The sequence below is a fragment of the Pituophis catenifer genome, unplaced genomic scaffold, assembly GCF_029215685.1.
Source record: "Pituophis catenifer annectens isolate HBS135680 unplaced genomic scaffold, rPitCat1.0.hap2 SCAF_1, whole genome shotgun sequence".
Classification (NCBI taxonomy): Eukaryota; Metazoa; Chordata; class Lepidosauria; order Squamata; family Colubridae; genus Pituophis; species Pituophis catenifer.
The window spans coordinates 57,921,715-57,941,000 of record NW_027256881.1 but is presented as its reverse complement, the minus strand read 5'-3'; the positions used below and the strand labels follow the sequence as shown (position 1 = coordinate 57,941,000).

General features: G+C 39.0%; 1 protein-coding gene across 1 annotated transcript in view; it reads right to left on the bottom strand.

Moving 5' to 3' along the window:
• KCNK5 (potassium two pore domain channel subfamily K member 5) overlaps window positions 1-3,473 on the bottom strand; it is a 29,286-nt gene extending 25,813 nt beyond the window's left edge. Inside the window, exon 1 of the mRNA XM_070949836.1 lies at window positions 3,288-3,473. Within this exon, the coding sequence (XP_070805937.1) occupies window positions 3,288-3,473 (186 nt within the window). The remainder of the gene's footprint in view (window positions 1-3,287) is intronic.
• Between the last annotated feature and the right edge of the window lie 15,813 nt (window positions 3,474-19,286).

The window sequence follows — 19,286 nt, the reverse complement described above, 5'->3', positions numbered from 1 at the left end:
AAGGTCTTAATAATCATAGTCCTAGATGATCATTCATCTAAGACTATGATTATTAAGATCTTTAATTGCATGGACTCCTCACTTCATTTAGAATGATGCAATATGTGCAGCAACCAATGTAAGATCAGTGGTACTGAAACTTTATTTCAGGAAGCCTTTCCCCTACTTCCTGGGTACATTTTAGGTACAGTCTGTTAATGAAGAAAGAGGAAATGCTAAGAAGTAGAGGTTTCTGAAGAATGTCTTGTTTTCCAGGTAAATAATTATACTTCAAAGTGTATAGATTTGCCTCTTAAACAGAGTAAGCAACTTTTCTGAAAATTTTGAAATAGCCATCAGTTCTGTGAATGGTTCTGTATATGTGCCCAATCACCTCAGCAAGATATATGCAGTAGAAGAGTTTTAATTTAGAAGTCTACCAAGCATCTTCCCACGTGGGTGTAAGACAAGAAAATACAAGTCTTTGAAAAACAAGCAAGCAGAGTAGCACTTTTGATGCATCAAAGTTTAAGAACTTCGCTGACCTGAAATAAGGAACTTTTTCAATTACAAGTGGAGAAGAGGAAGAGGAAGAGGAAGAGGAAGAGGAGGAGGAGGAGGAGGAGGAGGAGAAGGAGAAGGAGAAGGAGAAGGAGAAGGAGAAGAAGAAGAAGAAGAAGAAGAAGAAGAAGAAGAAGAAGAAGAAGAAGAAGAAGAAGAAGAAGAAGAAGAAGAATTCTTTATTGGCCAAGTTTGCTTGGACACACAAGGAATTTGCTTTTGGTGTATATGTTCTCAGTGCACATAAAGAAAAATAAAATACATTCATCATAAGATGAATCATAAGATACAACACTTGGTGTTAGTCAAAGTTTACGAATAAGCAATCAAATCATCCTAGGAAACAAATAAAACAATATAAATTGTAAAGATACAAGCAATCCAAGTAATCCAGTTGTAGAATAATTTGAACAACAATATGGAAAGACAGATCTAATTCATTTTATAGACTGAAACAGAGCTTATACATCATGCTAGTTAGTTCAGTTCTCCCAGATCATGACATATAGATTTCTTTGGTTTACATCATGGATGTCAAACTCATGGCGTCACGTTGCCGTCATATGATTTTTCCCCATTTGCGGAGCTGGGATGGGTGTGGCCTGCACATGACGCATCCGGCCCACCAGTTTGACACCCCGGCTTACATTATAGGTTTATCCAATGACTTTTGCACTAATTTCTCACAGTCTCAGTTCACTCAACTTAAAATAGGGTGTTAATGGCCATAATGACATAAGCCAAATTGAAGACAATTCAGTGATTATAAAGCACTGTGCAAGGTTAATGATGATGCTACATGTAAAATGCAAAATGTGACATACAAATGCATTAAAACAAAACAATTTACCTTTTTCCTTATTACCTCCAGAAAACCCCTCCATCTTAGAGAAGAATGGAAAGAGGAAAATATTTAATATTCCAAACATGCAGCCTTGGCTGAAGTCAGTAACTGGTTCAGATTGTACTCATTTGTCACAGTTCAAAAAGTTAAAAGCATAGGTGGAAGATTTGCACTGGAACTGCATTGCTTGTGTCTGTCTTTCTCAAACAAGTGATCTCCTAGAAAGTATGGCATTTGGTGCACAATATTGTTTTTCTATAAAATAAGCCATTCTTTTACAGGAGAAATGGAATTGTCTTTTCTTTGAAGCATGTAACATCTTAAAAAAAGAAGATCTGTATTCTTTAAACATTACAAGAATCGGATTGTAATCCAGGAAAACTTTATTTAAAAGGCTACTGCAGAACAGCTAACATTTCTATACTAAAGACTAACATTTCTATGCAAAAGGCAAAAGGACTTGGCCTAAATTGTGACTCACTCAGTCATAACAAATATACTGCATTCTTTATTGTACTCTCTGGCCTCTGTGCAAGACAGAGCTTAACACAAGTGCCAGACAAACTTTCCTACTTAATGGAGCTTAACAGATAGATAAGAAGGGGCAGGAAAAACAAAGACCAAGAGAAGGACACATTCAGCACCCTTCTTTGTTTTTCAGATCCTTAGGAAGTTCAGCCAATCAGGTGCTTACAGTCTAAGCTCTCTTGAAGTCTTCAGTCTTTCTACCCACTCTAGATGTATCTCACTGAATCCAAAGGCAGAATCTTTAAATCAATCAATCAATCAATCAATCAATAGATGGAACAAAAAGTTGCATAACCCATACCACATGGAGGATAATTTCCAATGAATTATTTTACAGCTCACCTTTGACCTTTCGAGAACCAGAGATGCACCAACAGTTCAAGGGCTTAGGCTGCCAATACCCATTCAAATGAGAAATTTTAGCTGCCTGTTGACATTATAACCCTAAACTTTTTGGCCATAATCTTAAAAGTCACCAACAACTGCAAGAAAACTTAAAAGTACATTTTGATTACAAAATTGGCCTCCCTTACACATCAGGCTCATAAATACAATTTTTTTCACCTGTTCACATGTTCAATTTCAGAAATATTACTGTGCAACATTTGGGGGAGGGGGGGGAAAGAAATTGCAAACAAAGCACCTGTTATTCAGATAAATGCTCTGACATGGCATTCAGTGTATTCTTAGCAAAGCATATTATAATCACTGCTAAAATATGACCAGCTTGGTTTTCCCACAATATCAGGGAAGGAGCCAAGTGAATCTGGACACTTCAGAAGCAACCTGCTTTTAAAATGTAATTTCAGAGACCAATATTTGCACAGCAAATCCATACTTTCTACTATAGCAGAGTTCAGCGACTCTGGATGTTATCCATGCCTTGTTAAGTTTGTGCAATTCAGCGCAGGAAGAAGCACATACCTAGCAGTAAAGCCATCGGAGTCGAAGAATGTTTTTACTGTGTTCAAAGAACTGGCTCCTGCCTCCCAGAGGGACCAAAAAAAAATAATAGCAAACGTGTCTCAATTCCGAGGACAATTTCCCTCTTTTTTCACATTGCAAGGTGTGTGTTTGTGTGTGTGTGTGAGAGAGATAGAGAGGGAGGGAGGGTGAGGCAGTGGAGAGGGAGGGAGAGAGGGAGGGAGGAAGACACACACACACACACACACACAGAGAGAGAGAGAGAGAGAGAGAGAGAGAGAGCAATGTGTTGCGGGCGCGAATTTTAATTACTGCAGGTGCCATTTGCTCAAGCGTAAAGTGTAACTGGCGCCCTGCAACAATTGCACATTTGAAAGGAGCCAACCCATTTTGTTCCAAGTCGAAAGAGACGGCGGGAAAGCTGCTTTTTAAAAAACGCAGACAAACTCACCCGCAGGATCTTATCTAGCCCTTCTTGGCTCAGGCAGGGAAATTCTTTCAGGAGCTCCGACTTTTTCTGCTTGTAACCCTCGGCCGCATTTTGCAAATGAGGATGCTCCAGCACTTCGAAGATAGCTGCTCCGATGGACAGGTAGAAAATAATCGCCGACGTTAACAAAGGACCCCTATCTACCATGGCGGTGCACAATGGGTAGCCTCGGCTCCAGAGGAAGGGAGAGGAAACGAGTCAAGGGGGGGGGGGGTTGCCTCGGCAGGGGAGCAATAAAGCGAGGAGAAGAGCCCCGCTCCCTCGGTAGGGAATGCCAGGGATCCTCACCCGGCCTCGGCTTTCCCACCTTTTTCCTCCTCTTTTTATTCTCCTCTCTTCTCCTCCCAACCGCCGCCTTTTTTTCTTCTCTCCCGCTTCTCGACCGCTCGGCTTCGGGCTACTCCTCCGGGTTTCCTCGCTGCTGCCTCCGTCGTTTGAATTTGGAGCCCTTCTCTTCACCCACTCGCCTCCTCGAGCGGCGCATGCGGAGCGTCTCCCGGCCGGCCGCCACCAGCGGCGGTCCGAAAAGCGGCCAGCGAAAGAGTGAGGGTCCCCGCCGCTCGAGTCCCTGGGCGCAGCACGTGGCCGGGGGACACCCCCTCGAGGCGCCGCGTCCCGGCCGGCCGCTTTACACGCGAAGTTCGAGCGAAACCACCGCCGCGGCTTGACTGGAGGCAAACCCCGCGCTTCCGCTTTGACTACTTCGGCCCCGCACGCTCGGCGGCGCTCTCGCAACTGGAGCGTGGCCTTAGTCTGCGCGCCGTCTTTAGTACGGAACGCCCACCCCGCGGTGCCAGCTTGTGGGACGGTCGGAGCTCTTTGCTACTGCCACCGCCTGGGTGGGGTGAGCTGCGAGCAGCGCAGATATAACTGAGATAGAGCCTAATTCTTACCTTGAAGTAGGTGGGGTCCTGCGTAATACGTCGTGGCGAGTGACACCCACGCCCGGGTTTACATTCTGCCTTCTTTTTAAGGGCTGCGGGCAGGCTAAACGCCGGTCAGTTGTTTCGAAACCAGCGAAAACCGTCAGATTTGGTCCCCTCGGGTAGAATCGCTGCCTTGTGACTGCTGAGGCTAAGACTGTCGGGTGAAGGGAGCCGCTGACTGTGCCCTTATAAAATTGTTTATTAGTAGTATTATTATATTATCTGAGTATTTGAGGGGCTGTCACAAAGAGAATCCCTCATTGTGCCCTAATAAAGTTGTCATTAGTAGACTCCGTGTTTGAGGGGCTGCCACAAAGAAGAGGTGGGGGTGGGGGTCAATTTATTTTTCAGAATAAAGAATAAAAATTAAAAATATATATATTTTTATATCTCTATTTCCAGAATAAAGAATAAAAATTTTCCAAAGCACCAGAAGGCAAGACAAGAAACAATGGATGGAAACTAATCAAGGAGAGAAGCAACCTGGAAGTAAGAAGAAACTTCCTAACAGTGAGGACAATTAACAGCTGCCTTCGGAAGTTGTGGGGGCTTCATCACTGGAGGCATTTAAGAAGATACTGGACAGCCACTTGTCTGAAATTGTATAGGGTCTCCTGCTTGAGCAGTAGGTTGGACTAGAAGATCTCAACGGTCCCTCCCAACTCTGTTCTGATTGATTGGTCTACTTTTAACAGCCCCAACTCTCTTTGTCCTTCTGGGTTTTGCAGGAGAGAAAATAGTGAGCCAAGGCCAGGGTCTATTGGATTGCATGGGGTCAAGGGCTCATGTTATGAGTGATACTGTAATAATTAAGGCTCTGATACTTTAATCAGCAGAGTGGATCACGTGTTTCCTCAGTGTTTTAAGAAAATGTTGCGATGATAAGCCTTTTGGAGTGCCATAAGACTTGGTTCTTGCTGTAATAGATAAATGTGGCTGGAACTAGGTAAAATTTTTGTTTTAGAGCTAAATCTCATCTATGTTATTTCCCCCAGAGCTATGTTGATAGGGAGAGTGGACTGTCCTTGTTCCACATTGTGGGTGGTGTTTGGCAATATGCTTTTATGGTGTTACTGTTTTCTTCTCTCAATGGGTTTAATCTTCCAGCCACATCACTGACAGGGTGGATACAGTAAGAGGATCATGTACTGCCTTTTGTTAGGCCAGGGATCTGCAACCTTAAATACTCAAAGAGCCATTTGGACCCATTTCCCACAGAAAAGAAAACACTAGGAGCCACAAAACCCTTCCCGTGCCTGACTATTTCTTGAGCGGCCACAAAACTAGCATATGTAGTTGAATTAAACATTCTGTTTTCTTCTGAAACTTTTCTTTTCTTGGATTTATCCATGGTTGGCCTACCGGAGATTGAAAAACTCAGTAAATCGCTGGCGGGTGTCACACATTGGTGGTTTTGACGCATATTTTGAGTGACAGGGAACTACAGCAGAGGGGTGAAAGAGCCACATGTGGCTCCAGAGCCGCAGGTTGCTGACTCCTGTGTTAGGCAGTCTATGGGGACAATTTGGGCTACTGACCTTGCCTGAAGAGCAGTATTGTGCCAGTCTGTTTCCTTGTCTGGACCACTCAGTCACCACTTCTGTCAAGTTCATTTGCTTTCCTCCCGGCTAATGCAATATCAACAAGGTCAGTTTTCCCTTCTCTCTCTCATGTCCTTAAATGCACTGTGGCTGAAAGTCCAAAATGACATGTAGGAGGAAGTAGTGGCTTCTTCTTCTTCTTCTTCTTTTTTTTTTTTTTGCTCACTTTTTCTACCTTTCATAGCTGAGAAAATTAGGTGAGCGATAGCCACAGCTGCTTCTTCTGATTACTCTGCTGCAGTTTCATTTCTGTACCTAGCGGTGACTTTGAAATCCAGTAGCTTTTTTATATGTTAATAGAATAATTAATTAATTAATTAATTAATTAAGGAAAGATATATAAAACTACTGATGAACCAATGGTTCATTGAACAAATCAATCCAAAGTTTTCACTCAAGGCGCAAGTGATCTGCTCAAATTATCATAGTTCAGACTTTTTATGTGAGAACCTAACTCCCTGGAATAGGCTCTAATGCTGGGAAAGGTGGAAGGAAAAAGAAGATGACCAATGCAAGGTGGATATACTGTACTCAATCAAAGTGGCAATGAGTGTCCTGTTGAGAGACCTGAAAGAAGAGGTTTGGGAATAGAACATCAAGGAGAAAAATGTATTTACATGGTCACTAGGTCTCAAAAATGACTCGATGGTACATAATCAGCCAACAAGTAAATGAAAAATAATTTCTGGTCTTGGCATCCATGTAGAGCTCACCTTTTTCATAGTAGTTTCCAATTTTTACTATTACAAAATGAATCTTTAATCAAGGTAATAGGATAATGGCATTGTGGATGCAAAGCTTGAACTACAGCACTTTGACACAGAACATCAGGCTAAGGTCAGGAAAAATGCAAGTCAGAAACTATACTTGTACAGCAAGCGCATACTGAGAAAAAACATTGCCGGTCATTTAAGGGACACCAGGAAAATGAAGGGCAGTTTCTAAAAAAATTTCACCCAACTATCATTGCAACGTTGTTGAAAGAAGCCTAACTCCTTGAGATAAAACAAATCAATGCTTAGTAACAGATGCTTCTTTCTATCATTTTCTGTTGCTTTTTCTCATGTACAATTCTATGCTACAGAAAGAAAAGAAGCATATGGAACCTTTGGAAAAATTATTCTGTGCATAAACGATTATGTGATTTGTAGAATATTTTCAGTTACTTTAAAAATTATAAAACTTTAAATATGTTATCCTGACAAGCCCCATACAGAGAATATAATATATAATTTAAATAACTCAGTCTATATAGTCCTACAATCATCAATATCTGCACAGATGGGGCAAACAATGAAATGTGCATTATGACATATACCTTGGGACTGACATATTTGTATCCGGCAGCAAGCACAAAAGGCTGAGATTTATTGTGACAGGAGAACAGTTGTTACATAATTTTTGCATCATAGTTTGTACTAGATGCCTGTATTCTCCTCATTGTTTCTTGCTGTGTAAAATCATACAGGTGAGTCAGTTCTCATATATAATCTGAATTTCTCTGGAGTAATCAAAGCACAATACTAGTAATTAGAATTGAATTTTGATTTGTATCCTATATTCGCAGGCTCAGGCAGTCAGTGACTTGTCCTTATCCTCCATCTACTATACAAATATTTTATTAGGCAAATTATATATGTGTGAATAATCCTCATAACTAGTATGGATCATCGTACATGTACATTTATTATAGAAAGGTTATCGGAAAGTCAGGTAATTTTAATGCTTATTCTTGACCAGTTTCTCCATAAGCAAAACTTGACAATTTTTTCTTCTATCAGCAGGGTATGCTTTTCTATTTAACTGTGGAATTCATACATTAGCAGGCAATCCAGTGCTGTTAATATATTCTTTATTGTTTTTTTTTCCTTCTGAAAATTTAGTTACCTTCATTACTTTCAGATAGAATTTTTAGATAGACTGAGAATGCCTCTTCTTTAGAAATGGAGAATTTGCTCTAAGTACCATGAATATCAGTTTACCTATATTATACATATATCTGTATGATACATAACTGGTATCACGTGGGTAGATTACCTGCATTATTCTTATGACTTGACTTATTCTCATATGTGTGCATGGGAATGCAGCCTTGATTATAAAGTAATCCATCTGGATTGAGGCAGCGGATAAATTCCATAAATAAATCCTTTGTTCTATTTAATCTCTTCCTTCATATGTTGCTATTTAAATATTGGTGTTGCAGTTAAAATATTTTCCACAGCTTTCTGTGATCATTTAAAGACATTCTTATTTCCAGTTTGTATAAGAATTAAGCTAAGGTACAAAAGGATCTCAAACTCAAATTGCCCCAAGTGTCACATAAGAAACAGTCCAAGAGCTATAATACCAATACACCAATAGAAAAGTCTCCAGTAAGTAAAAAAAAAAATGAATAAAATGAACCAAACTTCAATACACAACTCCCCCAGGCCTTTCATAGAGCTACCCACTCCTACCAGCACAAGGGAATACTTTCAATGCCCACCTGAATTTGGCAAGCCACTCTTGCTAGCTCTGTTGCCGAACTACAAGCTGAGAGTTTGAATTTCCTGACTTAAGTCTCTAAATTATCTGTGCTGAAAAAAAAATCATTAAATGCCAGCAAAGAGATATTAGGAGGAAAAAAGATCTCTTTGCTGCCATTTCAGTGATTATCCATATATTAGCAATCCATCTATGATAAGCCTAAAGATCATATAGAATGATAAGACTACAATGTAAATTATCTTTAGTATATAGTTTGTAAATTGGCTAATGAATTCAATGTGTCAACTCGCAAAGCATCCCTGGCATGCTCTCGAGTTGCCATAGGCCAGGGGGGATGGGAAACCGGCGAAATGGCACAGCAGCCAAAGACAGCCTGGGACCCAGGAATCACGGTAATCTTAGTTTTGAGAGAGCTGGCTTGCTGTCAGGGTTCTGATGGATGCCCTAATTAAATCATGAATCTCGAGCCAAGCTTTAAAAGAAATCCTGTTATTTATTAGGAGCTTCATGTCGGTAAGTTCCCAAGTGAAGCCAGCTCTGATCCTACATAATTTATGCTCCAATTATGACCCTGTTTCCCCCCTCCCCCCAGGGTGTGTCATCAATCACATTCTCCAATGGAACAATTATGCGGGTTGTAGAGGTCACTCCTCTCTGCTGCTGTAAGTAACCCTGGGATATAGCCTTGAGAGAGAGAAGCGTGGAATGTGCATTTTTCTTTGGCTGCTGTGCCATTTCGCCAGTTTCCCATCCCGCCTGCCCTATGGCAACTAGACAGCAGGCCAGGGATGCTTTGTGAGTTGACATTCAATGTTTGTAATTGTTAAGTAATACAGCAGTAATAAAAGAATTCCATCTTAATATGTTTACAGCAATTTAAGAATTCAGAAACAAAATTCAAGTTAGATGTTGACCCAGATAGTCATGGAATAGGCCATAGGGAAAATAATATTAAGGAGCATAGAAAATCCATAGAAATTCCATGTAGCTATTAGAAAACGTTTCATTAATTTTAGTGGCTTTTTATAGAGTGAAAACTAAAATAAATTTATATTATGGATAGGACAGGGGCATGACTGATGCCAAAGCTAAGAGGAAATTGATGGAGTTGTATCTATTTAAGCTTAATTTCATTATATATATATAATGAAATTAATATATATATATATATATATATATATATATACACACACACACACACACACACACACACATATATATACACACATATATACACATATATACACATATATATACATATACATACATATATATATATATACACACACACACACACACACATATATATATTATATATATATATATATATATATATATATATATGTTTTTCCTCTAGCCAGGTTTTTCCTACGTAACCAAGGTTTTTGCTATGTAACCAAGGTTTTTCTGCAGCCCTAGCTCAGTGGAATCACATCCACTCGATTCTGGGCTTTTTTCTTTATGGCAGCCAGCAAGTTCTTGCTGCCAGGTGAGAGACTTGGTTACGTAGGAAAAACCTGGCTAGAGGAAAAACACACATAAATCCTACGAAGAAGTAAGAATATATGTGTGTGTGTGTGTGTGTGTGTATTTTATTCTTTTTTCATAGGTCTATATGTGCATTACTGTTCTAGCCAGGGTTTTTCCTACGTAAATCAAGATGTTTGTATTGCCATAGTTAAGTGACATCCCAAATCACTATTTTATAGGCTTTATCAGACATTTAAGCAGCACTATGCTGTCTGCTGTAAGACTTAAGGGAGACTAAGATAGATCTAGTTCGGCCTTATAAGGCCTCATCAGTCAGCCACATCCTCATTTTTTGACTCCTCCCTGTAATGGTCAAATATTTATTTTGTTCTTTTTTCGTAGGTCTATATGTGCAATACTGTTCTAGCCAGGGTTTTTCCTACGTAAATCAAGATGTTTGTATTGCCATAGTTAAGTGACATCCCAAATCATTATTTTCTAGGCTTTATCAGACATTTAAGCAGCACTATGCTGTCTGCTGTAAGACTTAAGGGAGACTAAGATAGATCTAGTTCGGCCTTATAAGGCTTCATCAGTCAGCCACACCCTCATTTTTTGACTCCTCCCTGTAACGGTCAAATATTTATTTTGTTCTTTTTTCGTAGGTCTATATGTGCATTACTGTTCTAGCCAGGGTTTTTCCTATGTAAATCAAGATGTTTGTATTGCCATAGTTAAGTGACATCCCAAATCACTATTTTCTAGGCTTTGTCAGACATTTAAGCAGCACTATGCTGTCTGCTATAAGACTTAAGGGAGACTAAAATCGATCTATTTCGGCCTTATAAGGCCTCATCAGTGGGTGTCAGTCTGCTTCATGTATGGATTGGAGAGGTTTAAAGTGGCTAATGATGCAGCTGTGGTCTGGCTTCTGGTCCATGGTCGTGCCTCATCATCGGTGTGGGTTTGAGTCTGCTTTCTGCGTGGATGTGTGGTGGTGACATCCTGTGTGGCCCTCGTGAGTGTGGGTCTGGTGTCATTCCTCATGTTAGGGACTCGTTTGTCAATAAGGGCAGGTTTCCAAATGGCTGGTAGGCAGGAGGTTCATCATGGTCCTCATCAGTAGTCTAGACTTAATTTCTTTATAGAGTAAATAACATTTGACTTTTCAGTTGTTCTTGATAAATATCCCTCACTTTTGACCATGATGACTAAGGCTAATAGAACATGGAATTAAAAAGATTTGACGAGCTTCATTAACCCATTGTTGCATAGCGAATGGTAACCAAAGATTCGCACAACGTCTTCATGTAAAAATTGAGCTCTGCAAAGAAATTTGAAGAAAAATAGAAAAAGCAGAATAATGTAATTCTGTTAGGGAGTTCCAGGTATAAGTAAAGCAAGGAGAAAAATGGCAAAATAATTTAAAAAATAAGACACCTTAGTCGGATAGAACACAAAAACTAAAGTGTTTGATTAACTTTAGGCTCAATATGTTGTAGTAATCTAATTCATGGTTCAATTTATTAATTCTATAAACTATGGGCATGAACAATGTGTATAAACAATCTGAAGGAAACTAAGCTGAAGAAGTCAAAGACAGAAATATGCAGAGAATGGGAATATTACGTGCAATTAGGAAATTCATGATACCAACAATTGGCTATTGGAAATATAGGAAATACTAATATTGGAGGCAGCTGATTGACACAGTTACCTATTTAGTTATTTACATGAAAAAACTACATGGTCACAAAAACTGCAGGTGAATTATGACTATGGGCTGGCACATTTTTTTTAAATTGTGAAATTAAGTTGACAAAGTTGAAACATGTAAAATGTGATTTCAAAAATATTTCTTGCATTGGAAAAAGTAGAAGAAAGAAGTATTAAATATTGACAGGTTGCTTTAATTGTTGTTGGGCTTTTCATGTCTTGAATTAGAATATTTAACGCTCCAGGTGGCTATGGAGTCAAACATCTTATGCAAAGCTCTTTGACTTGTCATTTGACAGGTTTCATTCATCAAATTTTTAGGAGATAATTCTTTTAGGTTCAAGTCTGTCATTTTTCTATAGTCATTTCTCTTAATTAAGTCAATGTTAGCCATTGCTTCTCTTTGTAGCTACATTTGTATGACACCTTCAGTAATATAAGCTTTGTAGGATTGTGCTGTGCTGTGATGTGCATGGATCCTGAGATTGCACTGCAGTAGTGATGGGTAGCTACCCATGAAATTTCAGGAAAAGACTACTTGCATTTTTTATGTGCTTTCGAACTGCTAAGTTGGCAAAAGCTAGGACAAGTAATGGGAGCTCACACACAGCACTAGGGATTCGAGCCACTGAACTGCCAAACTTTCTATCAACAAGCTCAGTTTCTTAGCCACTGAGCCAAATACTTGCATGCGTCTCCAACATCTCCATGTTGCATCCAAAGTGCTGCACAACTATAGCATATTATGCTACCTTATCATGCAGGCTCATTCATGTATTCATTATATTTTATATGCTAAATATTATTTTTTAAAATCCCAAATTACTCATACTGATAAAACTCAGGTCTGCATTATGGCAATTTTGAGGTAACAGAAGTGACCATTTCCTAAGGGCCCTCCGATTTCAAGCTTATCATATCATTTGAACCTGAAATAGCTTCTGTCTTGCATCATCTTAATTAAGATTCTGCTATTGATAAAGGGAAGCATCCATGGAATATCATTCTTTCCTGAGGATTAGGTAGCCCCATTCCTTTTGTCTTTCTGCAGGGCCTTGCAGAAGACATGACTCTTCCTCTGAGACCACAAGATGCACCTACCTAGAATGTAATGAATGCATGAAACTTGTGTTATTGGCCTTTGGCTGCTTTTGTCATTGGCATTTGCATTATGGCATTAACAACTTGGTTTTTATGTTCTGAAGTTTTATTATTTTTATTGTATTTTGTTTTATTTTCAATTTCAATCTTTTATAAAAGATTTTTAATTTTTAAATATCTTTTAGTATTTTATACATTCAAATTTTAAAATTGGTTTTAAATTGTTTCGGATTTTAATTTGTCTGGGCCAAAACTATTTAATTTGATTTTAATTCTACTTTTAAATTTTGTATGTATGTATTTTATTGTTTGGCTGTACACCGCCCTGAGTCCTTCGGGAGTAGGGCGGTATAGAAATCAAATCAAATAAATAAATAAAATAAATAAATTCCTTCCCCCCCTCCATTTCTTTCAACTGCAATTCAGCCAGAGTTGCTCTTGTAAATTGAGTATCCACATCAGTCACATAAATATATAAATCCCCAGACTTGTAAGTCTAGGCTATGGAAAGACAGATCGTATTTATTAAATAGGGTAGACACATTATATCTGACTAACATTATAGTGCTTTACTTTAATAGGTGTTTACTTCTCCTATTGAATATGTTATATAATTTTAATAAGAGGAAGCACAGTAAAGGTTTCTGCCTTTTTATTTTTCTCTTTGCAGCTTGCTGAACCTGAATAAGTTCATCAAGTTCATCAAGTGTCAAGACTCAATACCAACAGTAGTGTGTTGCTGTTTTGTAGTCCCTATGCTAAGTTTCAAAAAGGAATTCAAATATTGATTTAATCTATAAATCCCTTTGTGACTTGATGCCACCTTTAGGACCACCTCTTCCAATCATATTTGATCCATTTGAAACTCTCCCAAGAGAGGCTGTCAGGAATGCTCCTTATTCCAGGGAGGTTGTCTACTAGTGTTCTAGTAAGGTTGGCCTAGTCCAGTGATGGCTAACCTTTTTTCCATCGCGTGCCAAAAGCAGGGGGAGCACAGGGGTGTCACGTGTGTGCATGCCCACACCCATAATGCAATGCACCCCATCCCCTAGAAAGCCTCAAGCCTGGGGAGAGCGAAAAATGGGCCTTCCCCACCCTCAGAGGCCCTCCAGAGGTCAGAAACAGCCTGTTTCCCGACTTCTGGTCGGCCTGGAAGGCCCGAAAATCAGCTGGCTGGTGCACACATGCACACTGCAGCTGAACTAGGGCAATGCTTGCGTGCCCATCAATATGGCTCCGCGTGCCACCTGTGGCACCCGTGCCATAGGTTCGCCATCCCAGGCCTAGTCTCTGGAATGGATTTCCCTCGGAGTTATGACTAGCTCCACTGTTAATAGACTTCCAGAAGCTGGTTAAAACTAAATTATTCTAGGGGGCTTTGGGTATAAATTGTGAAGATTTTGTTGCTGTGTTTTATAACTGTTGTGAACCACCATGAGACATTGTGGCACACAGATAAATACCTGAAAGTGTTCTTCGCACTTTAATGGCACTTTGAAAAGAAATTACATAATAAATAAGGCTTAGAATTCTGTCTATCAACAGGATAATTCCCTGAAAACAGAAGAGACATGACCAAATTTGGTAGGTCAAGAGAAGCTAACAATAGCAACAAAAGTATATTTGAACATGGACTGGATGTACTTCCAGAGGTAAAAATAATAATAATCCTCAGTGCATTCCTGAGGGAGAGAGAATTGGGCAATGGCTTAGAATGCTGGTGTCTGCTCCATTCTCAGTTTTCTTTCTTCCTGGTCACTTGCTCCAGAGTGTTGCTGCTATTAAGAGGAGGAAAAGAATTCCAGAAACCTTGTTCTGCAACTTTCCCTTACTTTGTCATCCTCTCATTCCTGCTGCTTTTGGGTTCTAGCATTTTCAAGCATTGGTTTTCATCACATTCTTCCCATTCCCAACTGAAAAGTCAATCAAGTTGTGTCAACCAAGCATGCACAGAATTTATATATAAAAAGGAAACTTATCTGTATTTTTGTTTTCTTGGGACAACTTAAACAATTTTATTTGCATCTCTGCAGAAATGTGTGATTTTACTTAAGCCCTTCAAGCCCTTTTACACTCCTAATGAATGCCTTAATACCACATCACCAGACATGCTAAATTTAGGGGGAAAATGTATGTAATTTAACAAGAATGATTTCCCACAAATCACTGTTGTATTGCGAGAGCAATAATGAATGGTTACCTAACAATCCATTTTAGGTAATCAAATGGTGCATTAAATTAATTATGCCTTCAACTATCATAATGCTTGTAGCTGTTCAGTTTTGTTCTCTCTTTTAGTTTTAACTAACATTTGGCCTCTTTGATATGGGAGATGATGAAGCATTTGTAAAAGGAGCTAAATAATGCCTCAAAATAGCAAGCCCATTGTGTAAGTAGTATAAATAGGGGGTAGATGTATTTATGAACAGTCTCTTTTCCAGCCAATAAAATGAACTAGGCTATTGAGTGTTAAAATGAATAACATTCGATTGATAGACAATGGAAATACAAGTGTGAATTTTATTTATATTCAGTGGAATTCTAGAAAAAATAAGAATTTTCCTTGGATGATAATCATACACTTTTCTCCACAATTTTTTTTACAGATGTCGAAAGTACTATGAAAACCAGGAAAGGTAGAGCTAAAACCGAGCTATGACATTTAATGGAATCAAAGAAATTTAAATAATTACTTCAAATCTGTTTCCCATTCTGAAATTGATATTACATTACATTAATATCAAATGTATTACATTAATATCAATGCAATGTATATTACATTACCTGCTTGCTATGTTAATTAGATTTAGTGGTTTTCAGCTAAATAGAACACACACATATATAATATTGAAATATAAGTTACAATGTTAATTACAATATTTTGTTATCATTTATTTATTTAATTAGTTGTTAGGTTTATATTTCATTCAGCAGTTCAAGTCAGTGTAGATATGGCTTCCTCCTGTTTTTCTCCACAAGAATAATCCTATTCCAATAATCCTTGGTATAGAGAAACTGAATGGTACAAAGACAACCAATGAATTTGTGGAATCTGGTTCTCCCTGGTGTCATTCCAACAATTCCATCACTACACTTGTTCTTTTTTGTTTTAATAGCCATTTTAATGTTATTATTGTCAGCCAACCAGGACAGTTAGTTTATAGCTTATATAAATTATAAATAAATTTGAATGCTAATGAGTTTCAGAGATGGAATGCATAAATAGGAGTACCAGGTCTTCTTATGTGCTGTATGACTACTAAACCTATTGACATTCTCAAGATCTTAGGACAAATGGTAATTGCTGGGCCAAAGGTTAAATTAGATGGAGGATGACAATATATTGCTTATTATGTCCTGTATAAAGTCAAACATATCTACAGGATTTTCAAATAGAAAGTTATTTTTTTTTTTTCTGGAATTAAGTCTCACTGAAATTAATGGGACTTACTTCTGAGTTAGCATAAACAGGATTGTACTACAACTGTGTCTAGATTCACACAGTGCACTACACAATTCCATTTTGCATTGATACCAAAATGCAAATAACAGTTGTTGCATTCACTTACTGCACTGGGACAAACAAATGATATTATGTATAGTTTGCTGTATGAACACTGTCAATAATCTTTTTTTCTTTGGAATCATTATTCAGTTCATAAGTTTTATAAATTTAATTTTTGCTTAAGCTTTAACACATTTGTACTAAATAAAATTAGACTACTTTAGAAGAGACACAAATTTTAATGTTTGAAAAAGTGATTGCAAAATGAAAGGCTTGCACTGGCCAGCATACATTCTTCCTTCCCTTTGTCTGTTCCCTTGAGACTTTAAGGTAGCCTGAACCACACCTGATTTCCAGTTATAAAAGGAACATGCCAATAGCACTGGAGAGTGGATAGTGGGAGTATTGTGTGGGAGAGAAGAGAATATTTTTTTATCCAAGGGAGCAGAGCAGCCATTAGTTCAGCAGGTGACTGATGGTGAAGGAGAAGCTGGTTTAGACTTCAGCAAACCAACAACAAAAATGAAAAGAGAAGCAAAGATTCTGAGAGCCTAAAGCGAGCTGCTGGTATATCCAACCTTATTTCCCTTTGCCCCTAGTCCAGACTGAGAAGCTGCAGCTAACAGCCACAGCATCCTACTAACTTGAAACTGGCTAAATAATAGCTAAAGACTTGTTACAATTTCAGGAAGCAAAGAAGAGCAGAATATTTCCTAAGACTATTTAAGAATTAGGTAATCATATAGGCACAGAAATATCCGTATAAGTAGACTGTAGCATAGACTTAGTGATGTGTTAAGGTAGGGGTTAGGAAATGAATTCATTAGTTTTTTATATATGGAAACATAGGGAAGATACCAACAGTGTTGGTGATTTGTACCATTTCTCAAAAGAGCCCTCTCACACTTGGTATTAGCAGTAGGATGGTGCAGCAGCTGAGCAAAACATGCAAGAGTTTTGAATGAAAGGAAAGCAGAACCTGCACCCAGGAAAAGGAGTTTGGTCCTAGAAGGGCTAGGGCAGTACAAGGCATTGCCTAGGTCAGTGATGGCGAAACTTTTCGGCACCAAGAGCCATACACATCTGGGCCGCAACCCGGAAGAGGAGCTGACCAGGGCGCAAGTGGGTGCCCAAAAATGAACTTCTGGTTTCAGCCAGCTACTCTTCCGGGTTTCTGGTGCACATGTACACATGACGATCAGCTGGCCGACGCACATGCACACACAGAAAAATGGAAGACAGCTCTTCTAGTTTCCGGCATGGCCGCATGCAAAAAGGTCAGCTGATCACCGCACACGCATGTGCACAAGAAACCTGGAAGAGGAACGGGCGATGCCATGCGTGCCAGACAACATGGTTCCATGTGCCACTTTGGCCATGTGTGTCATAGGTTAGCCATCATGGGCCTAGGTTCCCTCCCTAAGCACATGTATAGAGACTTGTGCTTATGTAAGGAACTTGGAGAAGAAGACAGAGGAAGGTCGACGCTGACTCCCAAGTCCAAGCAAAAAGTAAAGAGATTTTCCTTGATGCCTGGTTATATATTAGAGACATGATCAAGCAGTAGGATGAGGAAAGAAAAAGAATGGGAGGATGAAGATAATTGTGGAGAGAAGCTGAATGAAGAGACCAATTTGAGAAAGAAATACCGGTTAGAGAGGAAAAGAGGAAGGCATTCCAGGAGATGATTACTCTATTGAGGGAAGCTTGAACCTTTCTTGTTCCACAGTAGCCAGTATAAAGGAAAGATCCCAAACTTTTACCAAGGAGGAGCATATAGAATCTTTTTTGTGGCATTTGAATGTGTTGCAGTTGCTTGCAAATAGCCTAAGGAACAGTGGGTGGTTCAGCTAATTCCATGCTTAAGAGTATATACAGGGCTCCTTTCAGAAGTGATCTCTGATTATAATTATTATTATTACCAGTTCTCCAAACCACCTGCCGCCATCGCTACCTGTTCAGCTGAACCGGTCCGAACTGGTAGCATTTCACCCCTGCTACAGACCAAGGTTTAAGGCAGTATCCCTATAACCACAGGAAGGAGTAAGAGAGTAATGGACAAGAGAGTTAGAAGATATAGGAAGAAAGTGATTACAATCAAATATACATGAGAAGGAGGATCATATTGGATCAATATTGGAACTGTTAGGACAATTTCTCCCAAGTTCTACCAACTTGTGTCAGCTTCTGCCAGCATCACTTACAAACAGGGCTGAAAGCTGTAACCCTTGCAGAGAAGTGCAAAGTGATCAGAAAAGAGTTAGAAATAGGAAAACAGCCACAATACCAAAAAAACTGGCCTGGCAAAGTCAACACTGACAGGTGATAGGGAAGATAAAGTTAAGGAAACAGAAAGGACAAGAAACTTTCCCACATTTCCAATAAGATACCTACTGGAGGTATAAAAGGCTATATCTATGGTAAAGCAAGGCATTTAGCTAAGGGGAGAGGTCACAATAATTTTCCAAAAGGACCTAGTACAGCAGCTCTTAAAGATCCTGTAGGACAAAAGTTGACTATGTCTGTAAAAGTACATGAGAGACAAGTAGTCGGTCTAAAAAACACTGAGAATCCCAAACTGATTCAGAAAAACAAAGAAAACCTTTACAAGTGTATAGACAACTACACTGTCCTTAGTACAGACTCCAATTAAAATAGAAGGAACTACTAAGGGATCTTCTAGTAGAAAAAGTTCCAAGACTTCCTTCTGATCTTCTTACAGGAACCAATTTTCTTTCCTACTGGAAGTTAATTAAAAGCTTCAGACAACAGAAGTCCTCAGAAGTAGTGTGAGTAACCACAAGAGCTCAGGCCAAACAGAAAAGGTTGGAGTATATTTCCCACCCATTCAGTGTTAGTGGCTGTCAGGGGTATTCAAAGAAAGAAAAACATTTGCTTAAGGCTGATAAAAGTAGAAGACACGCTAGGAAGAATTTAACTGTGCCCTGAAGGTAAACACAGGGGAGAAACAACAGAAAGGTTGGTAGGTATTATAGTACACTTTATCCCTCATTTTGCCACCCAAACCAGGTCCTTACAGATTTAACCTGAAAAAAGGAACCAGTTGAAGTAAATTCCCAACAAGATTTTGACAGCATAGATGAAACAGGGAATGGGTAAATGTTTATGTTAAGGAATGGAAATGTATGAA